We start from the raw sequence: 20178 nt of genomic DNA on the forward strand, positions 1-20178 counted from the left end.
GAGATGATGACTGAAAATTCTTTTACCACCCTAGTAATATATCTGGCCTCATAACTCCTTATCTATCCTGGGCTAAAATTTTCACTTTTCAGTTTCTTCTCCATATTCAGTTTTAAAACCCATTTAGAAAGGAGAAGAAAAAATAGGAGTTGAATGATTCTGCTACTTCTCTGATATACTTTCTCTTATCATCTCTAAACAGTACACTTATTATTTCCTTTTTCTTTTTAACAACAAAAAATGCCTTACAGTTTCTTCTACATGTTTTTTTTATATTTTGAGAGCAAGAGACAGAGTGTGAGTGAGGGAGGGGCAGAGAGAGGGAGACACAGAATTCGAAGCAGGCTCCAGGCTCTGAGCTGTCAGCACAGATCCCAACACGGGGCTCGAACCCACGAACTGTGAGATCATGACCTGATCCGAAGTCTGACGCTTAACCGGCGAGCCACCCAGGTGCCCCGAGTCAACCATATTTTTGATCCTCAGTTTACTGGGGGCCTTTATTTATGACACTTTCATAATAGATTTGCATACATATATATATATGATTTAAGCTTTTAGATTAGTAGACAGCCATTTAGCTTTCCTGAGCTGTCTCCTGTCTTATTTGAATTATTTCATAATTATTCAGCTAAAAGTTTTTGGGTTTTTAAATTCTCCCTTTGTTAGCCATATTCCCTTTTTGAAACTCAAGTCTGTGGGCCAAAATTTTTTTTTCTTTGAACTTTTTGTAAGTTTCCCAAAGTCCGGGGCACTTGTCTGACTCTGAAGTCCAGGATTTTCTTTTCTGGCCATAATAAACATTAGCTTGGAGTTTTCAACATTTTTTATGTCATAGCATATCATTTTTTATAGTCTCACATGTGACACACCCTCACCAGTTACCCAAGTTTTACAAACCTCAAATATATCTTATCTGAAAGTAAAACATTGTAATCATATTTAATTGTCATGTGTATTGGTTATGTATCAGTTATGATCACTCTCCACAGTGCTTAAGGTAACATTGATAAACAGGCTGCTGATTATATAGGATTCCATGCTGCTTGCCATGTCAACCTTTTTCTCCCACTCAGGAAAGTATACTTGTGGGGCACCTGGGTGGCTCAGTTGATTAAGAGTCCGACTCTTGATGTCAGCTGAGGTCATGATCCCAGGGTCATGGGATCGAGCCCCACATCAGGCTGCACACTGCGCTTGGAGCCTGCTCTCTTCCTCTCTCTTTGCCCCTCCCCTGCTTGCTCTCTCTCTCTTTCTCTCTCTCTTTCAAAAAAAAGAAAAAAAAAAGAAAAGAAAAGAAAAGAAAGAAGGAAGGAAGAAAACATACTTGTAAGAACATAAGAGCAGTGATATTATCAGGATAACTTTACACTCAAATGTATGTATTTTTAGAAAGTAGATTATTTACAATTTTAGTCCTTTCACTATTAGTAACAGATTACTTAGGACTTACTTCATGTACCAAGTCCAAGTTGAAGATGACAGAGGTGCTTTCTCTTCTCCACACCAGCAAATATCTTTTCCTCATTAGTCAAAATAAGTGTAGGCCTCGCTTGTTTTTTTTTTAATATTTATTTTTGAGAGAGTACAAATAGGAGAGAGACAGAGAAAGAGGGAGGCACAGGATCTGAAGCAGGCTCCACGCTGACAACAGAGAGCCCAACACGGGCTCAAACTGACAAACCATGAGATCATGACCTGAGCCTAAGCTGGACACCTAAACAACTAAGCCACTCAGGCACCTCATCACTTGATTTTGACTACGAGGGAAGTCAGTAATTTACTTCATCAGGGTGTCCCAAGTTTCCTTTCTTGACAAATAACATACCTTTGTAAAGTCTGGGTGCCATTTGGCTCAGTAATCTGTAACATTCTCCTGTAGTCATCATTTCTAATGTAGTGGTATTTTGGCAGTCTGTTTATATGAACCCTTTAAATATGGCAGTGAGTGAACTCCATGAGGTCTTTAGAGTAAAGAAATGCAAGTTTTTGCAATCTATTAACTCAAAATAAGTTGAGCCAACAACTTGAAGTGAAACACAAAATTGCCTGTAAAAGGTATCTTTCTAACAAATCTTAACAATTCATACTAAATTTTAAATCATTAGATGATTAGGCAATGCACTCAGTGATGAAAGCACCAAAGAAGAATGGGCTGGAAAGGAAAGAGAAGGAAAAGAAAGGAAATTATACAAGAAGGGGACATTTGGGAGCTCTGGACAGGCCATCCATCCATGCTGGTCTCCTCATAATATGTAGAATATTCCTAAACTAGAAATATTTTTCCTTTTAATTAAGAGCCATTTGGAATGAATGATTTTTCATTATCCAGCTGCCTGTATTATAATTTTCACAATGTGTTACATTAAAGCCTGTCTATTCCTTATGAAAAATACAGGATTTTCTTAGAACTTGCTTCTCAGGGTATTTCAGAACTCCTGACACACCTTTATAAATCTGTTCTGTACTCCAAAATCTCTGATGTAAAGGGAATATAATCTTTAGTAAAGGTGGTGATAAACTTCTTTAAAAAAAAAAACATAAATGTTATGTGTGACGCCCCTTTCCTATCTATTTATATGCCCCCCTCCAATTCAATTTCCGTGATGTTTTTGACCTAGAAAATCTGACCAAATTAATCCATTGAAGCTGCTCTTCAAGATCCTAAAACATCCTTTTCAGATCTAAAAAGAATTTTCAGAGTTCTTCCCTTTATCCAGGAAATCAAAATATAACATGACAATGGGTGATGGGCATTGAGGAGGGCACTTGCTGGGATGAGCACTGGGTGTTGTATGTAAGCGATGAATCATGGGAATCTACCCCCAAAACCAAGAGCACACTGTATACACTGTGTGTTAGCTAACTTGACAACAAATTATATTTAAAAACCAAAACAAAACAAAATATAACCTGGCAAAGGACAAACAACTTAGCTGTGGTCCTTTGACGACCTGAATATCTTCTGACAAAGCAGAAGGGGAAAAAAAAGAAATGAAGGAAGAAAGGGAGAGGGAGAGAAAGAGAAGAGGGAGGGGAAGAGAAGAGTGAATATCAAAGTATTAAGGAGATTGTTTCAAAATGAGCACTTATGTTTTTGAAAAGATTCATACAGTCTGTTAGCAAATGCATTAGAATGCAATGGTTACTATTTTTAGAAATGGACTTACTATGTTCACAATCCTCCTTTTAAACTTATTTTTCCTAATACCTATGTTTCTAACGATAAGGGAAGTTTTTTCTTGCAATAGTAATACAACCGTACAGTATTGTAATGCATAATGGTACCAAGAGCTAGCGCCCTCCCTCTCCAATGGGTTGCATTTAACCTTAATGAATGCAAAATTCTATACTTTCCCACTCTCGCCTAGTAGGCACAGCAAATGCCATAAAGCACTTCAAGCATGGATGAACATCAAGGCTTACCTGGTTATGCTAATCTTTACTTCTTGGAAAACTATCTTTTTAAAATTCAGACTTTACTTTTTGACAACTATTCTCACATGAATTTATTTTTAAGAACTAAGCACTATCCTAAAACATACTATTAACTTATTAAGCAGTACCCTAAACATTATTTCTATGGACATCTTCCACATAACAAAAACCCAGACTATTTGTCTTTTTAGTTCAGAAGTCACATGGTAGTTTTTACGTAATCTCTACACCCAACATGGGGCTCAAACTTACAACCCTGAGATCAGGAGTTACATGCCCTATTGACAGCCAGCCAAGTGCCCTTCGCATGGTATTTTTTTTAAGCACAATTAAAAGCACTCCATTTGTGATTTTCATAGAGGATGTGAAAATCTGTCCAAAAGTCATCCAAACAGAGGGTCAACCACATCCTCAGATCCTTAATTGTGCGGAAGAAATTGTATGGACTTCACATGTGCCTGAGTTGTAAAACCTTAGCAATAATACTCTGGTCTCAAACCTTCACTTTTAAAGGTCACCTGAGATTCCACACTTGACCTAGAACAAAGCAGCAATTTTTCAGAATCATCTCTGTGCCTTCGCGTCCAAAGTTCCCCTATACTTTGAGACCTGGGGGACAGGGTCTCAAATTGAATATAAGTCTCTTTTGCCAGATCATCTTCCCAGAAGGATTCTGACCCACATTGCAGTTTACAAACTTTGTACAACAGGAAAAATATCAATGGCAAGACAACAACACAGGCAGTACCGCTCACCACGATAAGGAAAGACACTTGAGAATCACCTTCTTCTTCGACTCTGTCAACAGAAAAAGTGATACATTGGTCCTTCTGGGGAGGCACTCCCTTTGGACAGACGCATGCTATGTACTGCCTGCCAGGCTCCAAGCCATCTATGGTTACTTGGTCCTTGCTGGAGTCTGCATTCAGCAGCAGCAGGTCCTTCTCGCCATACTTGGAATACAACACAGTCACCTCGGACTTACGTGTAGTGTTGACAGTGTTCCACATCAATGTCACACTCTCTTCAGTCTCACTGACTACTCTGAGATTTTCTATTGTGGTATTTGTCTCCATTGGCATTGCTTGATCCAATGACGCCAACTCTTCATTTTTACTTGCACTAGCTGAAGGAAGCTTACTTCCACCTATCTCCGCCTTTACATTTCTTTTCCCATCTGGGCGGAGCTGGAATGACTGCTGGCTGGCCATGGTGGGCTTTGTTGAAATTCTGGTGCTTAGAGTTGTGATTGAAGATGCAATGGAGGAGAGGGAAGGAGATAAAGAGAAGAAAGCAGTGGAGGGAGGAGAGGAAGTAGAAGTAGAAAGAAAAATGGAAGAAGCAGGGGAAGAAGATGAGTTAGAGGACCAAGGAGATGACAGTGAACCAGGTATGGATGTAGATCTAGATCCTGGCTGGGCTCTTTGCTCAAGGTGATCTCCAGTTCTTTCAGAGGTGTCTGATAATACCGTGGTTGTGACAACACCAACCACTGTCACAGTAACCACAGCTTCTGACATCCCAGCCAAATTTTTGGCCTTACATTTGTAATCCCCAGCATCCTTGTAAGAAATGCCTGTCAAACTTATTATGGACCATCTGACTCCTTCTCCTGGAGATTCCTGAATTACTGTAAGAAAAAATATATATACTCTGTGAGGAAAAACTCAAGCAACATGCCAACCTATCTGGTTCTACATGTATCCCTTTCACATAAACCAAGAGGGAAATGGCACACTGCAAATCTCTGATGGCAGGTGATAAGTTCTGTAAATTGTCTACATGGAGGTCTTTGATATGCTGGGTTCCATGAGGTCTGTATGGGGAATGGTATTTTAAAAAGACATGGGGGGCTATGAATTGGGAGACTTGGTTTTAGTAAACGTTAGTCCACGAATTAGTGTTTGATTTCAGACAAGTCAATTGGTGTCTTTAAGCCTCTGTTACTATATTTTTAAAATAAGAGAACACAAAGTGGTCTCAAAGATCCTTTCCAATTTTAACTCACTATGAAATGGTTATTATAAGATCTTACTTAAATATTTCCCAAGATATTTTTTCACTGTAATAAAATGCTATCTATCTACATAGCCGGCTGGCATAGCAGATAACTTTCTGGCATAGAGGAGTCAAAATTAGTATTCTCAATCTTTCATTTTATAGTTAATCTAAATAAATTAGTAAGCCATGGATTCTATTATTTGCAGAATAATGTACAGTTTTTGCAAAATTGGAATTTTACTTTCCTAAAGACTAAAATCTAACATATTACCATTCTGTCTTGGTTTCTGAATCTTTATTAAGAATAATAATGTACTGAGAACTATCCTAGGATCCCAGAATTTAGCCTGCTACCTTAAGCTGTGGGCCTTTTACTGTCTATTTATAAGAATATTAGGCCTTAGCTATTTTTTATTCCCATCAGGTTTCTTTATTTCTATCTTGATTTACATTTAGCTTCAGTGAATTTTTAAAATATATCACTCTAATTAATCAGAATATCACTATTGAAACTAAAGCCAAAGCACTGAGTTGGTCAGAGTAGGATCTGAAAAGTCTATGTAACCAATTTTTCTAAAAATTATATACTTTTTGTTTCATAATAAGGTTTGCATGTAATTTAAATAATGATTTGAATACTCATTCAAAAATGGGAAACCTATATTAAAATCTTTTTTAAAGAAAACTGTAATAGATATACATTTGAAAGTGATCCATATCCCAAGATGATGCAGCAAGACAAAGGCCTTATTTGCAGTCATCCATCCATTGGATCATGTTGTTTCTGTCTAAAAATCAGATTATCTAATTTCATCTATGTAGTTAGATAAACTGAGGAAAAGATTAACCAATAAAATGAACTTTTCAAAGTCCTTTCACCCAATAATTTTGGTGTATTTTATTAGAATTAACTAGCCAATTTCAAATCACATAAAACCATGAGTTTCAATTCAGACCTTTGCAAACTTCTTGTTTTATAGGCCTAAATTAAGAAAATACCTGTATAATTAACTGGTGAGCTGTCAGATCTGGTCCACGTGAGCAGTGGAGTAGGCTGGCCAGTAGCATCACACCGCAGCAGAACATTACTGCCCACAGCAGATGTGATCTGGGTGGCCGACGTCATCACTGATGGCTTCAAACACTGTTCCAACTCAGCCCGCTGAAATAAAATCCCTGTCAGGCGCTCAGGTTCACTACATATCATCAGTGGATCAAGAAGCACTACAGCAGGGTCAGCAACTTTTGACAACTCGATCATTTTAGAAATGTGGCAGTCACAGAACCAAGGGTTGTCCTGCAGACCTAAACCAGAAGGGAGGAAAAGATTGATAAAGGTTATCAACAGAGGACTTCAGTTTACATCATAGTCACTTGGGCAGGCAAGCATTTGCACTCTCTCCCTAAAAACAGAAGTACTTTGAGAGATGAAAGGGGAGTCACCTCTCTGTCAGTTTTGCCCTACAATCTGGCTACCTGAATGAACATAGCCTGTCATTTCCGACCATTAATGATTGTAGCCAACATTTACTGAGCATTTACTCTGTACAGGTCTCTGTTCTAAGGACGTACCTCTATTATTTAATCCCAAAAATCCTATGAAGAAGAGTATTAGTGTCCTCATTTCAAAAATGAAGAAGCTGAGATATAGAGAAATCGAATGATTTGACCAAGGCCACATAGCTAATCAGCATCTGAGCCAAGATTTTAATCCAAGTACCACAGAATACTATAAATACACTAATAGAGGTATTTCTAGCATGTTACGAAAGTACTTCTATTACCGTAGGTATTGGAGGGTGTAGAGAGACACCTAACTCTGCCTGCACTGTGTCTTGGGTTTGAGTGATGTGAAGACCTTTGGAGGTAGGACAAGTTCTGTGTAGCATGTAGAGTGAGATGCAGGAGATGTCAGGAGATAAGACTGGAGACTGGGAGAGGCTGGAACAGAGCTTGCCATGAATGCCATGCACGGGGGCCGTACAGGTGCCCTACCCAAATCCCCCTTCAAGAGAGAAGCAGCAGCAAGGAATAGAGTTAGCTGACAGCCTCCAGTTGGAGGACTGCCTCAGCTTTCAGAACTGTTAGCAGACATGCTTTGGCCTTCAAGAAGAGTGTCCCTGAGAGCTTTAAAGGCAAGTGAGGAAAATGTAACTATTAGAAACCAGAAGAAAGGAGACCCTTTTATGGAGTGGCAGAAAGTTTAGAAACACTGCCACCTGTGGTTAACATGGAAAGGAGAAAACACATTCAAGGAAATGAATGTTCCAGCCATTGATACTTTCCTTCCACACAGAGTGTTGAAACTGCTGCCCGGTTCTTCTTGCTGCTCGTAGTAAAATGTGAAGGGCAGACAACAGCTAAAGGAAGAACTGCTAAATATAAAGGAGCCAAAACTTGCTGGGTTCAGTAATAAAATTGCTTCTTAAACCCAGCCTCTCCAAAGTTCTCAAATTAAGAAAGGGCTTCAGAGCAAAAATCAAATCCAGGGACAGTGAAAGTATATAATTATTTGCTAATATCCTAGAAGGATCTCAGGTAGTGCTTCAGAGCCTTTGGTCAGACAAAAATCTCTCTAATGATATTAAGGGTGATGTCCCATGTAAATAAAGCGCAAAGCTGAAAGAGATTTATCTCAAAAAGATTTATGGTTGTGGCTGTTTACTAATGGAGTGGATTATAACATTGATTCATAAGGAGAAAAGACAATCCTAATTTTTAAACATTCTAACCATGTTAGAAGATTTAACTTCATTCATAAATTCTATTTATGTCTCTTTATGTCTATTTTTATTAGAATAGCACTTCATGAGTGGTTCATATTTTTCTGCCAGAATTTATAAAAATTTACAGTTTTTTTATCTTCTATCTTAGAAATTTCACTTCTTCCATGGATGAATTATCTTGAACTTCTTCCTCTTACATTTAGTCCTGTGAATCTATGACCAGTTCTCTAATATCCAACTTGCCAGCAAACATCAAATTCATTCTGTCATGTAACAATTAACATGTGGATAATACTTTTTGCTCTCAAAACACTTGTTATGTTAAATTTTTGCTTTATAAAAGAATAACAAAACAAGTTGACAGTTATTGTTTCCTGTATGACAAATATTGTACTTGTCAAGAATTGTAAAGGGTCTGAGTTTTATCCAACTTTAGGGTGACCAGTTGGCAGAAGACATAAGACTTCTGGTCAGAGATGAAGGAGATCTGGAGGAAGACGTTATTATCTCCCTTATACTGGGCAGTAAACATGCCTACCCTTTGCTCTGGAGGGAGATACATCTTTACCTTCCAAAGCAGTTCTCTACATAAACATCCTTAAAAAGATAGTTCAGAACAAAAGGCAGTGAGTGCCCCTGCTCACTAGACAGAAATGTGAGACACCATGGAAAATTGTCTTCCACCAGTGCTAAGTATGCTGAAGGATTTGTCTACCTCAAGCCTGACAATAGCATGAGGTAGATAATATTAGTATCATCATCATTTTATTTTTTTTTATCATCATCATTTTAAAGAGGAAAAAGCCAGCACTCAGAGAGGTTAAGGGTCTTCCTGTCGTTACACAACTGAATATAGTCAGGATTTGAACCTCAGTATCCTGATTTTAAATCTCATTCCCAAGCACTGTATGTCTTATATTGACCTCAGGAAGCTAGTGTGATTCTCCAAGTCTCACATCAGAGGACGCTAAAGCACAAAGAGATTACTGCCTTGATTCTGTAAGTAGCTTAGAGTCCTAACTAAATCCCAGATGTTTTAGCCTCCTAATCTACTACCCCTTCCACCATAACTCATTTCATCACCTAAAAATATTTAGGGCCACCGGGTGGCAGCTATAGTGCTGTTATCTATAAACACGTCAAAGCAGCAATGTCCGGAGCACAAATGTCTACGTGGGGAACCATCCAAGAACTGTAACATTAACGGGTCTACTCATGCTTTGAAACTGTCCTAAAAATGTGTTAATGGTGAAACAAAATTCTCTTAAAAATTAATCCTACTTTTATGTCTAAAAGTTATGTCTAAAAGTTACATAAAACAGGAAAATATTTTAAATCCCTCAAAAACATAATGTTTATTCTAGATTTGAAACATCCAAGGTCAAAGGCACAACTTTTAGAGCCTGAATAATAATAATGACCTGAGTGCTGAACACATTCATCAGGTGTTCTGTGTTTTTTTGTTTTTTGTTTTTTTCCTTTGGGGGACAAAGGTACAAGAACTCCCTGAAGTTAAACTGTTATTTGCACTGCATTCCTTCAAGGCAACACACCCACCACAGTCACAGTAATTTGCATTAATTAATTTAGTTTATGTAACTATTCTTGGATGGGGCAAGCCAACTTTGCCTTATTCCTTTTGTAAAAGGATAATGTTTTCCATGCATCACAGTAGTTGAATTAATTGTGCTATTTTGTGTGTGTGTGAAAAGTCAGCAATAAATTCTTGTACCAAAGTTATTCTATAAGCTCTTGAAAGCAAAGACCATGCCTTAGTCCGTTTTGTAATGACAGTAGTGTCTAACAATTCAAGGGGGAAAGTAAAGTCTTTTCAACAAATGGGTGCTGGAACAACTGGACATCTGTTTGGAAAAAACCTCAACCCCTACCTCACGCTACACTCAAAGACTATTTGAGATGGACCACAGTCATAAGCATAAAAGCCAAGAATATAAAGCCAGAGACTGAACATAATAGTTAAAACTATAAGGAAAACAGAATATTTATGTGACTTGTAGGAAGACAAATATTTCTTAGATGAGACACAAAAGGCACTAACTATAAAAGAAAAAGCTGGTAAATCAGACGTCACTAAAATTTAAAAGTTTCTTATCAAAGACACCATGAAGAAAATGAATAAACAAACTACAGACTTGGAGACAATATTAATAATACATATAATTGACAAAAGGCTTGTATTCAATACTAAAAAGAAAATGACTTTTAAAAATTGTATATTGGCATAAAGGAATATAGCAATGACCAATGGCCCAATGAAAAACATGGTCAATGCCATTAGTCATCAGGGAAATGCAAATTAAAATCACAATGTGAAATCACTCCCTGACCACCCACCCCTAGGGAATGACTGAAATGAAAAAGACTGATAACATCAAGTGTTGGTGAGGATATGGAGCAAGTAGACTGTTAAACAGTGCTAGTGGGGGTGTAAAATGGTACAACCTCTGGAAAATTGGCAGTTTCTTAAGGAGTTATATAGCCATCTTAGGACCTAGCAATTTCAATCCTGGGAATTTATCCAAGAGAAATAGAAAATAGGTGCCACAAAAACCTTTGTATAAAAATGATAACAGCAGCTTAATTCGTAAAGCTAAAAACTGGTAAGAGCCCATGTGTCCAAAAACAGGAGAAAGGATAAACAATTCATACATTCATAAAATTGAGTATGACTCAGCAAAAGGAACTATCCGTACATGCAGCGACATGGATGAATCTCAAGAACAATAATGCTAAATGAAAGAAGCCAGGCACAAGAGTGTATTTTAGATGATTCCATTTACATAAAATTCTAGGGCAAACACAATTAACCTACTGTGATAGAAATAAAAATAGTGGAAGGGGTGCCTGGTTGGCTCAGTCAGTTAAGCGTCCGACTTCGGCTCAGGTCATGATCTCATGGTTTGTGGGTTCAAGCCCCACATGGGGCTCTGTGCTGACAGCTCAGAGCCTGGAGCCTGCTTTGGCTTCTGTGTCTCCCTCTGTCTCTGCTTCTCCCTGCTCACGCTCTGTATCTCTCTCCTTCAAGGATAAACATTAAAAATTTTTTTAAAAGAAAAAAAAATAGTGGTTGCTTGGAATGGAGGAGATTGACTGAAAAAAGACAAAGGGGAACTTTTCCAGTGTGATAAAATTATTCCGTATCTTGGTGAGGGTGTGGGTTCTGTGGAGGTATGTCATTTATCATCATTTTCTAAGTTGTGTACTTAAGATCCATGGTATGTAAGTTATACTTCAACTCCTCAATTTAGAAAAGGTTTGAAAAACAAAAGAATGATATCTCTGGAGATAAACTGAACTTGAAGCTTGACTGCCTCTCCACCAGCTGTAAAAGGGTGGTAATACAGACCCACTTTATGGTATTGTCCTGAAGGCTGAGATACTGCCAGGGAGTCCTTAGAAGAGCAGTCCTTAGTCCTAGCAAGGAGTCAGCCTTAACTGCGTGGATTTGTCTCCTTGGTGCCTAGCAAAGAACAAGCATACCAACAGGGACTGACAGGTGTTTGTTGAATTAAATTAATGCCATTTTAGAAAATTTTGTGGGAATACTCATGTGGCCGCTGCCCTTCGGGCAAACTTAATTCTAATCTGGAGAAGAGCTTATGTTTGCAATTGAGAAAATTTGGGTGCCAGTAAAAAGCACCCAGAAAAGCATTTTATATCTTCTCCTACTGCAAGCTTTTTCCTCCAAGACAAAGAGTGTGGAGCTTCACAGAGTCTGCCTGTGTAAATATTTGTCTATTCTGGAGAAAGAGACCATGGAAATTTATCTGTATTGCAAATCAAAACTCCAATCTAGTTTCACAGTTCACTTAAATGTTTACTTGCAAGACACTTGTTTATGTTTTTATGATACATTAGAGGATAATTTGATTAAGCTGATATTTTTACTCATGTAGAAAGAAGAGTCACGGAAAAGCCTCTCCCTAATTTTTTATATTAAATAAATATATGATTTAAAGAGATAGTAATGCATACGTGAGGAAACTAACTCTAGTGTTATTACATACAATACATTACAAAAGAGTGTGGAAGCACATGGGTTCTGGAGCCAAACAGCCTGTATTCACACCCCAGCTCCATGAGTATGATGCGTAAATTTGGGCTTGTGGCTTACCTTGTGTCTCAATTCTTCTGTAAAATGGGGATGAAACGATACTTAATACAGGGTTAACGTGAGACTGGAAGAAGTTATATATGTAAAGTATAAGAACGAGACTTGGCCTTGAGTAAGCACTCCATCAATATTACCTATTACTATTATGGTTACAAACAGAACCGCTGTCTGCTAACAATAATGAACACGGTACAATAACAAATAAAAGCAGAATGTGTTCCACCATAATAATAGAAAAGTAAATTCTAGAGGGTACTTGGAAAGATATAATTGCTACAGTTAAAACCTGACTTCTAGAAAAGCTAGAACTGGTTCTCACCACCATATTTTAATGACGAAATTAGAAGACTCCAATATAGTTAAAATAACAGAAAAAGCCAAAATAGCGGAGTCTTTCTTTATAAGACACATCTATCTCAGTCACAGCTGTTGCGGATTATTGCTGATCTAAAATTATAACCTCAGAGACTGTCCACCTCATATTCTAAAGAACTGTCACATAAAATATCTTATAATATTCTCATTACAGTCTTATGAGTCAGAAAAGAGGGAGTGAGTCCTCCTATCTCCATTTTCCAGATGAAAAACCCCGAGTTTTCTGTGTGTGATTCACACACATGAGCCAGTCTTTTTTTTTTTTTTTCTAATTTTTTTTTTTAACATTTATTCATTTTTGAGAGACAGAGAGAGAGCGTGAGCAGAGGAGGGGCAGAGAGAGAGGGAGACACAGAATCTGAAGCAGGCTCCAGGCTCTGAGCTGTCTGTCAGCACAGAGCCCGACGCGGGGCTCAAGCCCACGAACCAGGAGATCGTGACCTGAGCCGAAGTCAAATGCTTAACTGACTGAGCCACCCAGGTGCCCCGAGCCAGTCTTCTTATTAGAGGAGAGCATTTCTTTCCCCTTTTGTTACATAGCAGGCTATGATTTTGCTAAGATCACTGGCCACATATGGTTGGGCATGTTTCAAAATATCTTTTGTTATTTATTATCATTATTATCATCACTATTATAAAAGCAATGCATGACCAAAGCAGAACATTTTGAAAATATAGAATACTGAAAAGATGTCCCACCACCCAAAGAGGACAATTAACCAGCTAGTGTATTTTTAAATTTTTTTCTTTGCACATTTTATTTATTTGTATTGTATTGTATTGTATTGTATCGTATTGTATTGTATTGTATTTTAGAGACAGCATTGCAAGCAGGGGAGAGGGACAGAGGGAGAGATTGAGAGAGAGAGTCCTAAGCAGACTCCACACTCAGTGCAGGGCCCAACTCAGGGCTGAATCCCACAACACAACCCTGGGATCATGACCTGAGTCAGAGTCAAGAGTCAGACACTCAACCTACTGAGCCACCCAGGCGTTCCTCTTTGCACATTTTAAAATAGTTATGATCATGAATATGTATAATTACATACCCTGATTTCTCAGTTTAATGTTATACCAAAAGTATTTTCATGTCACCTTTTTAAAGAATCTGCTTTTGAACAATCTGAACCCTGAAGCATAGATAAAGATGTTTATCTCTTAGGACTGTGAGATTTCATAACCCTTTTCAGTTTGATCCCTAAACTTTTATCCAGATTTAACTCACAAGGTAACAATATTAATGTCCCATAAATCAATTCTTCATAATGATATTAGCAATATTAGTGACTAGTCATTAGAGAGCTATTAATAAGAATTTATTAATTTGATTTTATTTTCTACTATAGATCTCCATTTGGTAATTCTATTAGAACCAAGAGTCACTTTCAAAGAAACTTAGAAAAATGTGTAGAGAAATAGAATCTCAATGTTTAAGACAATTTCTAGCTATTAGTCTTACTCATAAGGACTAAATTAGTGGCTAAAATAGAGTAAATAAATACTGCTGTACAGGTTTACACGGTGCCTGTCATGGTGTACATAATAAGAAGGACTCCACAACTATTGTTAAATTAAACTAATATTTTTCCCCAATCCATCCTATAATATTCCTTTTATTCTCTAATAGAAATGTTTGAAATATTAGATAAACAGTAGGTAAACAAAAAATAGCCATATAATAAAAAATTACGATTTTTCCTCTTCGTGTCTGTTTTTTATCACTCATATTTTTAGTCTCATAAGCACCAAAATGTATTTACATTTCAACAAAAGCAATGCTAAAATCATTTAAATGCTGCCACAGCATTTTTCCTTTTTATCAAAAAAAAAAATCTCAGTTATCTTTATTTATAATTTGCTTTGGCAAATATTTGAGCATGTGATATTGGTCAATAGGAATTCCTGGCACAAATTTAGCATCGAGTTGCCTCTCACGCCAAAAGGCTTATAAGTCATTTCCCTGGCCAAAGACCCAGTTCTTTCATCCTGAGAAATACAGCCTCTCCTGCAGCCCTGATGGACATAACTGGTGAACTAATGACCTAGGCTTACTGGGTGAACAAGAATTTAGGAAATCAACTTGATCAGAGCCTCAGGCTTGTGTTACACACAAAAGTATGAAAGACCTCACTGCCCACAGATACCCCTTGAGAAGGGTCTCAGTTCCCTGATTTCAATCTGGCAACCACATTTACCGGGCATTTGCCATGTGTAGAGCGCCGTGCAAAGCACTGTGGGAAGATACAAAAAAAGGAAGAGATAGACTTACTGAAAGGAGTTTACCCTTTAAGAACCCAAGACAAATACCCATAGAACCTAAACAAAGTCAAGATCAAAGTCTACAAAACATATCACAGCTAAACTAAGAGACCAAATCCACTAGGCGACCCCAATAACTGGTGCCTTCATCATTTTTTCTAGATTAAGAAAATTTGGAAGCTGTTCTCCCTAATTAATTAAACCACTGCCCCCTCATAAAGATGCCAGTGCCCCTCTTCTACTCCTGAAGAGCCTGATGAAGGGCTGAAAAGAGAACAGAGCAGGTTGACTGTGGCAGAGCATGGAGCATTGATATGTTCACAGAAACAGGGCAGGTTGGTAGGTTTTGTCACTCAGCCCCAGTATCTCTGACAGCACCATCAGTCTCTCAGTTTATGAAACTAACTCTCCTCGCTCCTCCAACACACATACTGCCTGCCACCCTCCCTCCAGCGCTCATAGAGAGCCATTACACGTTACACAGGGTAAACAAGTCAATTGACCCTAAGTCAACCAATAAAGTGCCGTTCCATCAAAAACTCAAGTATAGAGTAAAAAGCCAAATTCAATAAATGTGAAAAGGCTGAACAGCTGAAGGCACGCAAAGCAAATAATCTGGACCCAAGAAGCCCAGAGGCTTCTGAGCTTACCAAGAATAATTCTTTGTGGTGAAAGGTCCAGGCTTCTTGACGATGTTGTAAGTAAGTGGGACCAGCTCTCCAGGAAATCTGGTGGTAGTGTGGTTAGCCTGTTGCTTGATAAATCCAAGTAGACAAGGTTCTTCAGGTACCTGACCACCTCGTTAGGCACACTGGTTATTTTGTTGTTGTGCAAATCCAGGGTCCTCAGCTGGGGCATGTCCAGCAGAGATGCCCAAGGGAAAGCGGCCAGAGAATTTCCATCCAAGCGCAACTCATGCAGCTGCTTTAGGTTGTAAAAGCTGCTGGCATCAAGGCTGGCCACGGAATTGTAAGTCACCCAGAGGTACTGGAGCTCCACCAGGTAGTAGAAGGCCTCTGCGGGGATTCTGCGGATGACAGTCTTCTCTATACGTAGCTTCACCGTTTCCACAGGGAAGTTCATAGGGACCTCGTTCATATCCAGGTCATTACATAGCACCGACCTAGTGTCACAAAAGCAGTGGAAGGAAACCTGCTTTCCAAGACCCACGTGAAAAAATAATACTTGAAACATGCATCAGTTTTTCATTTCCTACTCGTTTTCACAAAATACCTGTTCAGCCTGGCTGACCTATTCATAATTCATCATCACCATCATCTTCTTCTTTTGGGTTGAATCATATGAAATGGCCATTTTTGTAGGATAAAAGTGATCAAATATCAGCAATTTCATGTGTTTCAACCTACTATTGATGGAACTCTTTATGTGTCAGACCTGTGCAACACACATCACATCCACCTAATTTATCAACAGCCCTATAAGGTAGATACTGGGTAATAGGTAAGGGCACCAGCTCTGGAGTCAGGCTGATCTTGGTTCAGATCTAAGCTCTGCCACTTCCTTTGTGGACATGAAAAGCCACGTCAGTCCCTCAACTTCATTTTCCCACATGGCACTGTTAGGATGATTAATTGAAATGGGTGTAAAATTTTATACCTTCCTGGCACATAATAATGGGTGTTTGCCATTTTTTATCATTAATCTCATTTTTACAGAGAAAATAACTGAGGCCCACCAATGTGCGGCAACTGCTGAAGGTCATATAGCCAGTGGGTTACACAGCCACCTATTAAACCCACATCTGTCCAACTCTACAGTACACACTTTTAACCACTTTAGGAAATGACCCATATTTTTAAAATCCCCTGTTAACGTTATAAATTGATCCCTTTTAAATAACTTAATTTTAAAAAGGAAGGAAGGAGAAAGAAAAAAAAGCCAAGTGTTCACACTAGATGCTTAAAGTTGAACTCTATTTTAATGTGACCGGTGAGTTCCTTTCAGCCTAAGGAATAAACCAGAAACTGCAAGTTTATTTCTTTTACCACTCACTAGCTTAAGTGACCTTGAGTAAGTCACATTGTGATCTTGTTTAATGGCATTTGTAAAACAGGCATAGAAAAACAAGCCTGTCCCCTCTGTGGATATAAAGTATGAAGAATCAGAGAATTTAGATTCATTTTAACCTGAAAAAAGACTTATTTATCCCTTATTCACACTCACTCCCACTGGATTGCTGAAAAATGAATAAAAATTTTGCAAAGCATAGTCTAAATTACAGTCTATTATACTTGTAGTACATAATAACAATGAAACAGCCATTTGGTAAAAACAGGACATTAAATCAGTGAATTTTAAAAGCCAGTGTATAATGTAAAGGGAAGTAGGTAGCAGAAAGCTGGAGTGCGCTGACAATATCATCTCCTTTCTGTAACTTTAGGAGAAGACTATGGAATCATTGGAATTCTCTAGGAACACCTCTTTTTCTTCATCTCTATTCCAAATTACAACTTTCAGTGCTATTTTATACCAGAATGGTAAGTCAGCATTCCAGCGTAATGGAAAAAATGCCTGGATAGGAAGCTGAAAGACGTAGCATCTTTATCAACCAGTCACTGCGTCAACTCAGTGTTGTGACCTTGGACAAGTCATTTAATCTCTGTATGGTTGTGTTTCTTTGTTTATAAAAGGACAGCAGTCAAACTAGATTATTTCTAGAGTCCTTGCCAGGCATAATGTGCTATGGTTTTTATAAAATCAATAATGGGGTTATCATGGGGAAAAAAATAAACGTTTCTGTGGCTGTTTTCTCAAAATTACAGAGCCCCTAGTCATTAACTGCTTCATATCTTTTGCCAAGTAGGTCTTTAATTTGTTACATTCTTTCCTTGTCTTAACCTACTTAGTGAATATCCCAAAAAGATACAAAGAGTTGGTTAAGTAAAGTTCAAACAATAACAAATCAAATTACTCAAAAATATATTTTACTTGTTATTGTTTATTTGTTTAAAGTTGTAAGATATAGTGGCCTGGGTTGCTCAGCTGGTTAAGCGTCTGACTTTGGCTCAGGTCATGATCTCAAGGTTCATGGGTTTGAGGCCTGCATCAGGCTCTGTGCTGACAGCTCAGAGCCTGGAGCCTGCTTGGGATTTTGTGTCTCCCTCTCTCTCTCTGCCCCTCCCCTTCTCGTACTCTGTCTCTCTCTCTCTCTCTCTCTCAAAAATAAACATTAAAAAATAAAAATTAAAAAAAATAGTTTTAAGACATAAATTGGGCGATACTTTTAATTAATTATTTTCAATGAGAGGCTCATTGTTCACTTCAACCAAGCCACAAAATAATCTGGTTGTTATTAAATATCCTCCCCCCCCCCACCTCCCCCCCCACCAAAATCAAGTTCTACCAGGTTTAGCTAACAACAGTTCTGTTTTGCATTTAACTTCTATCTCAAAGGACTCACTACATTATTAGTATGTAAGTATTCTCACTCCACAGGTAGATGTTAAAGCAGCCCGGAGATTAACTTCAGTGAGGCCCCCCAGTGTCTGCAATAGACAAGGCTGATTTGTATCTTTCCAACTTTTCTTTGTAAACTCCAGTACCTTAAAATGAAAAATTCTAACTATGAACATCTCTAAATTCACTCTTGTGATCTTCCTTCCTACTTTTTAAGGTCTAGCCAGAAGGCATGAAAAAGAAATGGGAAATCAGGGAAGCAAATGCTCTGGTACCTCCTAGATTGGCCCTCCCTCTCATGCCTTCTGTAAACAAGCTGAGCTGGCCACACACATTTCAGTGGTTTGACCTAAAAGGGACATGTTGTGAATATGAGTGCAGTGAAGATTTTGGTTACACAGAATGTGTTTGAGAGTCTCAGATAATTTGAGAGGGTTTTAAGAGCTGAATTGCTCAAAATGAAAACAATGGAGTGAGCAACTGGTATTAACACAATTAAGCTAAAGCTTAGGTAAATTAAACCTTCTGTCCTCTGATACCTGGTCAACAATTTGCTTTCAAAATAAGGCTGCCTAGTTGGAGTCCTTTTCCAAAAAAATCATTAGAACACTTAATAGCAAGGAGAGGAGCATACCTTGATCCTGTGCCGTCATTTCTGCCATGATAATCGCAGGTGCACTGTGAAGGACATGAACAGCTCACTCCCTCCAAAAAGCTAATGAGCACAATGCACAGGCATGCTGAAAGACGCATCGCTCCTTGTAGAGGTTATTTGAACAGAAAGTAAAAACCAAATCCTAAACTTCAGAAACTGGTGTGCCAGGAATGCAAACAGCCATTTAGTAACAGCAGATTAGATGGGATTAGCTGAGATCTGTAGTTACTTAACCTTCAAGTGTATTTTACAGGGGATCAATCGACCTAGGCTTTGAAAATGGTTTCAGCAAAGTAACACATTCCAAGGAATATGAAAATCAAGCACATGTCAAGAAAATTTCAATAGTTGCCCATCTCCAGATTTGCAAGGAAATGCCTATTAAATCCTTTTCCTATGAATGTAATTGCTACTATACTGTGAAGATACACTTAACGTTTAAAACAATTCAATGTTTTAGGGGTGCTAGAAAATACTGCAGCTTATTTATATAACATTATAAATTATAGTTTTTGCATTTGTGATCTCCAAAAACAAAGTAAACAAAACCCAGTACCTAGATTTTTTAGGCAAAATGCTTCAATCCACCACTGAGTAGCAGGACCCAGGCTCTGGTGAGAATGTCTCCTGCAGCTCTCCCACGTCAACTCAGTGCAGCATGTTTGTTTGTAATGAAGGCCATTATCTTGGTTTAAGAATATATTTTATTCTACATTAGTTTCCCAAGTTACGGGCATCAAGCCAGATCTGAAGATCCATTTCTTTTAGCAAAATTAGGCTCTATCAGAAAACAAAAATGTAATTCAATAATTAAAAACTACCTCCAATCACAGAAGATGGAAAATCCTCATCGACAGTTGATAGTCATGGATTTAGTGGCGTGTGTGTGTGTGTATGTGTGTGTGTATTGACTGGCCTTGCCTGATCACACACACACACACACACACACACACACACACATATAATTTAATCTTGCTATTATTGTATTGGGTAGTTCTATCAATCATCATCTTTAAACCAAAAAAAACTTTTTCAAAAGGAAATTCTGTAAAAGTAAGAATACTATGGGAAGTTTTATTTAAAACTGATAGAATGCATATAGAAACAATAAAGTCAGCAAAATGTGCTCAATTAAAATAAAATACTGCAGATTTTAAATGTCCATTATTTAA

General features: G+C 38.0%; 1 protein-coding gene across 1 annotated transcript; it reads right to left on the reverse strand.

Moving 5' to 3' along the window:
- Window positions 1-1972: 1972 nt before the first annotated feature.
- LRIT3 (leucine rich repeat, Ig-like and transmembrane domains 3) lies at window positions 1973-19910 on the reverse strand. The gene is made up of 4 exons (XM_043570457.1): window positions 18986-19910; window positions 15585-16057; window positions 6439-6744; window positions 1973-5068 (listed from the first exon to the last, which is right to left on the reverse strand). The coding sequence occupies exons 1-4, from the start codon at window positions 19102-19104 to the stop codon at window positions 3912-3914; spliced, it is 2055 nt and encodes a 684-aa protein (XP_043426392.1). The 5' UTR covers window positions 19105-19910; the 3' UTR covers window positions 1973-3911.
- Window positions 19911-20178: the final 268 nt, after the last annotated feature.

Source organism: Prionailurus bengalensis, chromosome B1 (genome assembly GCF_016509475.1).
Source record: "Prionailurus bengalensis isolate Pbe53 chromosome B1, Fcat_Pben_1.1_paternal_pri, whole genome shotgun sequence".
NCBI classification, from domain to species: Eukaryota; Metazoa; Chordata; class Mammalia; order Carnivora; family Felidae; genus Prionailurus; species Prionailurus bengalensis.

Coding starts and splice junctions, on each gene's coding strand:
- LRIT3 (XM_043570457.1), bottom strand. CDS start 19,104: ATGCGTCTTTCAGCATGCCTGTGCATTGTGCTCATTAGCTTTTTGGAG. Junction 16,058..18,985: donor AATGACGGCACAGGATCAAG/GTATGCTCCTCT, acceptor TTGTGACACTAG/GTCGGTGCTATGTAATGACC. Junction 5,069..6,438: donor CTCACCAGTTAATTATACAG/GTATTTTCTTAA, acceptor TTTTTCTTACAG/TAATTCAGGAATCTCCAGGA.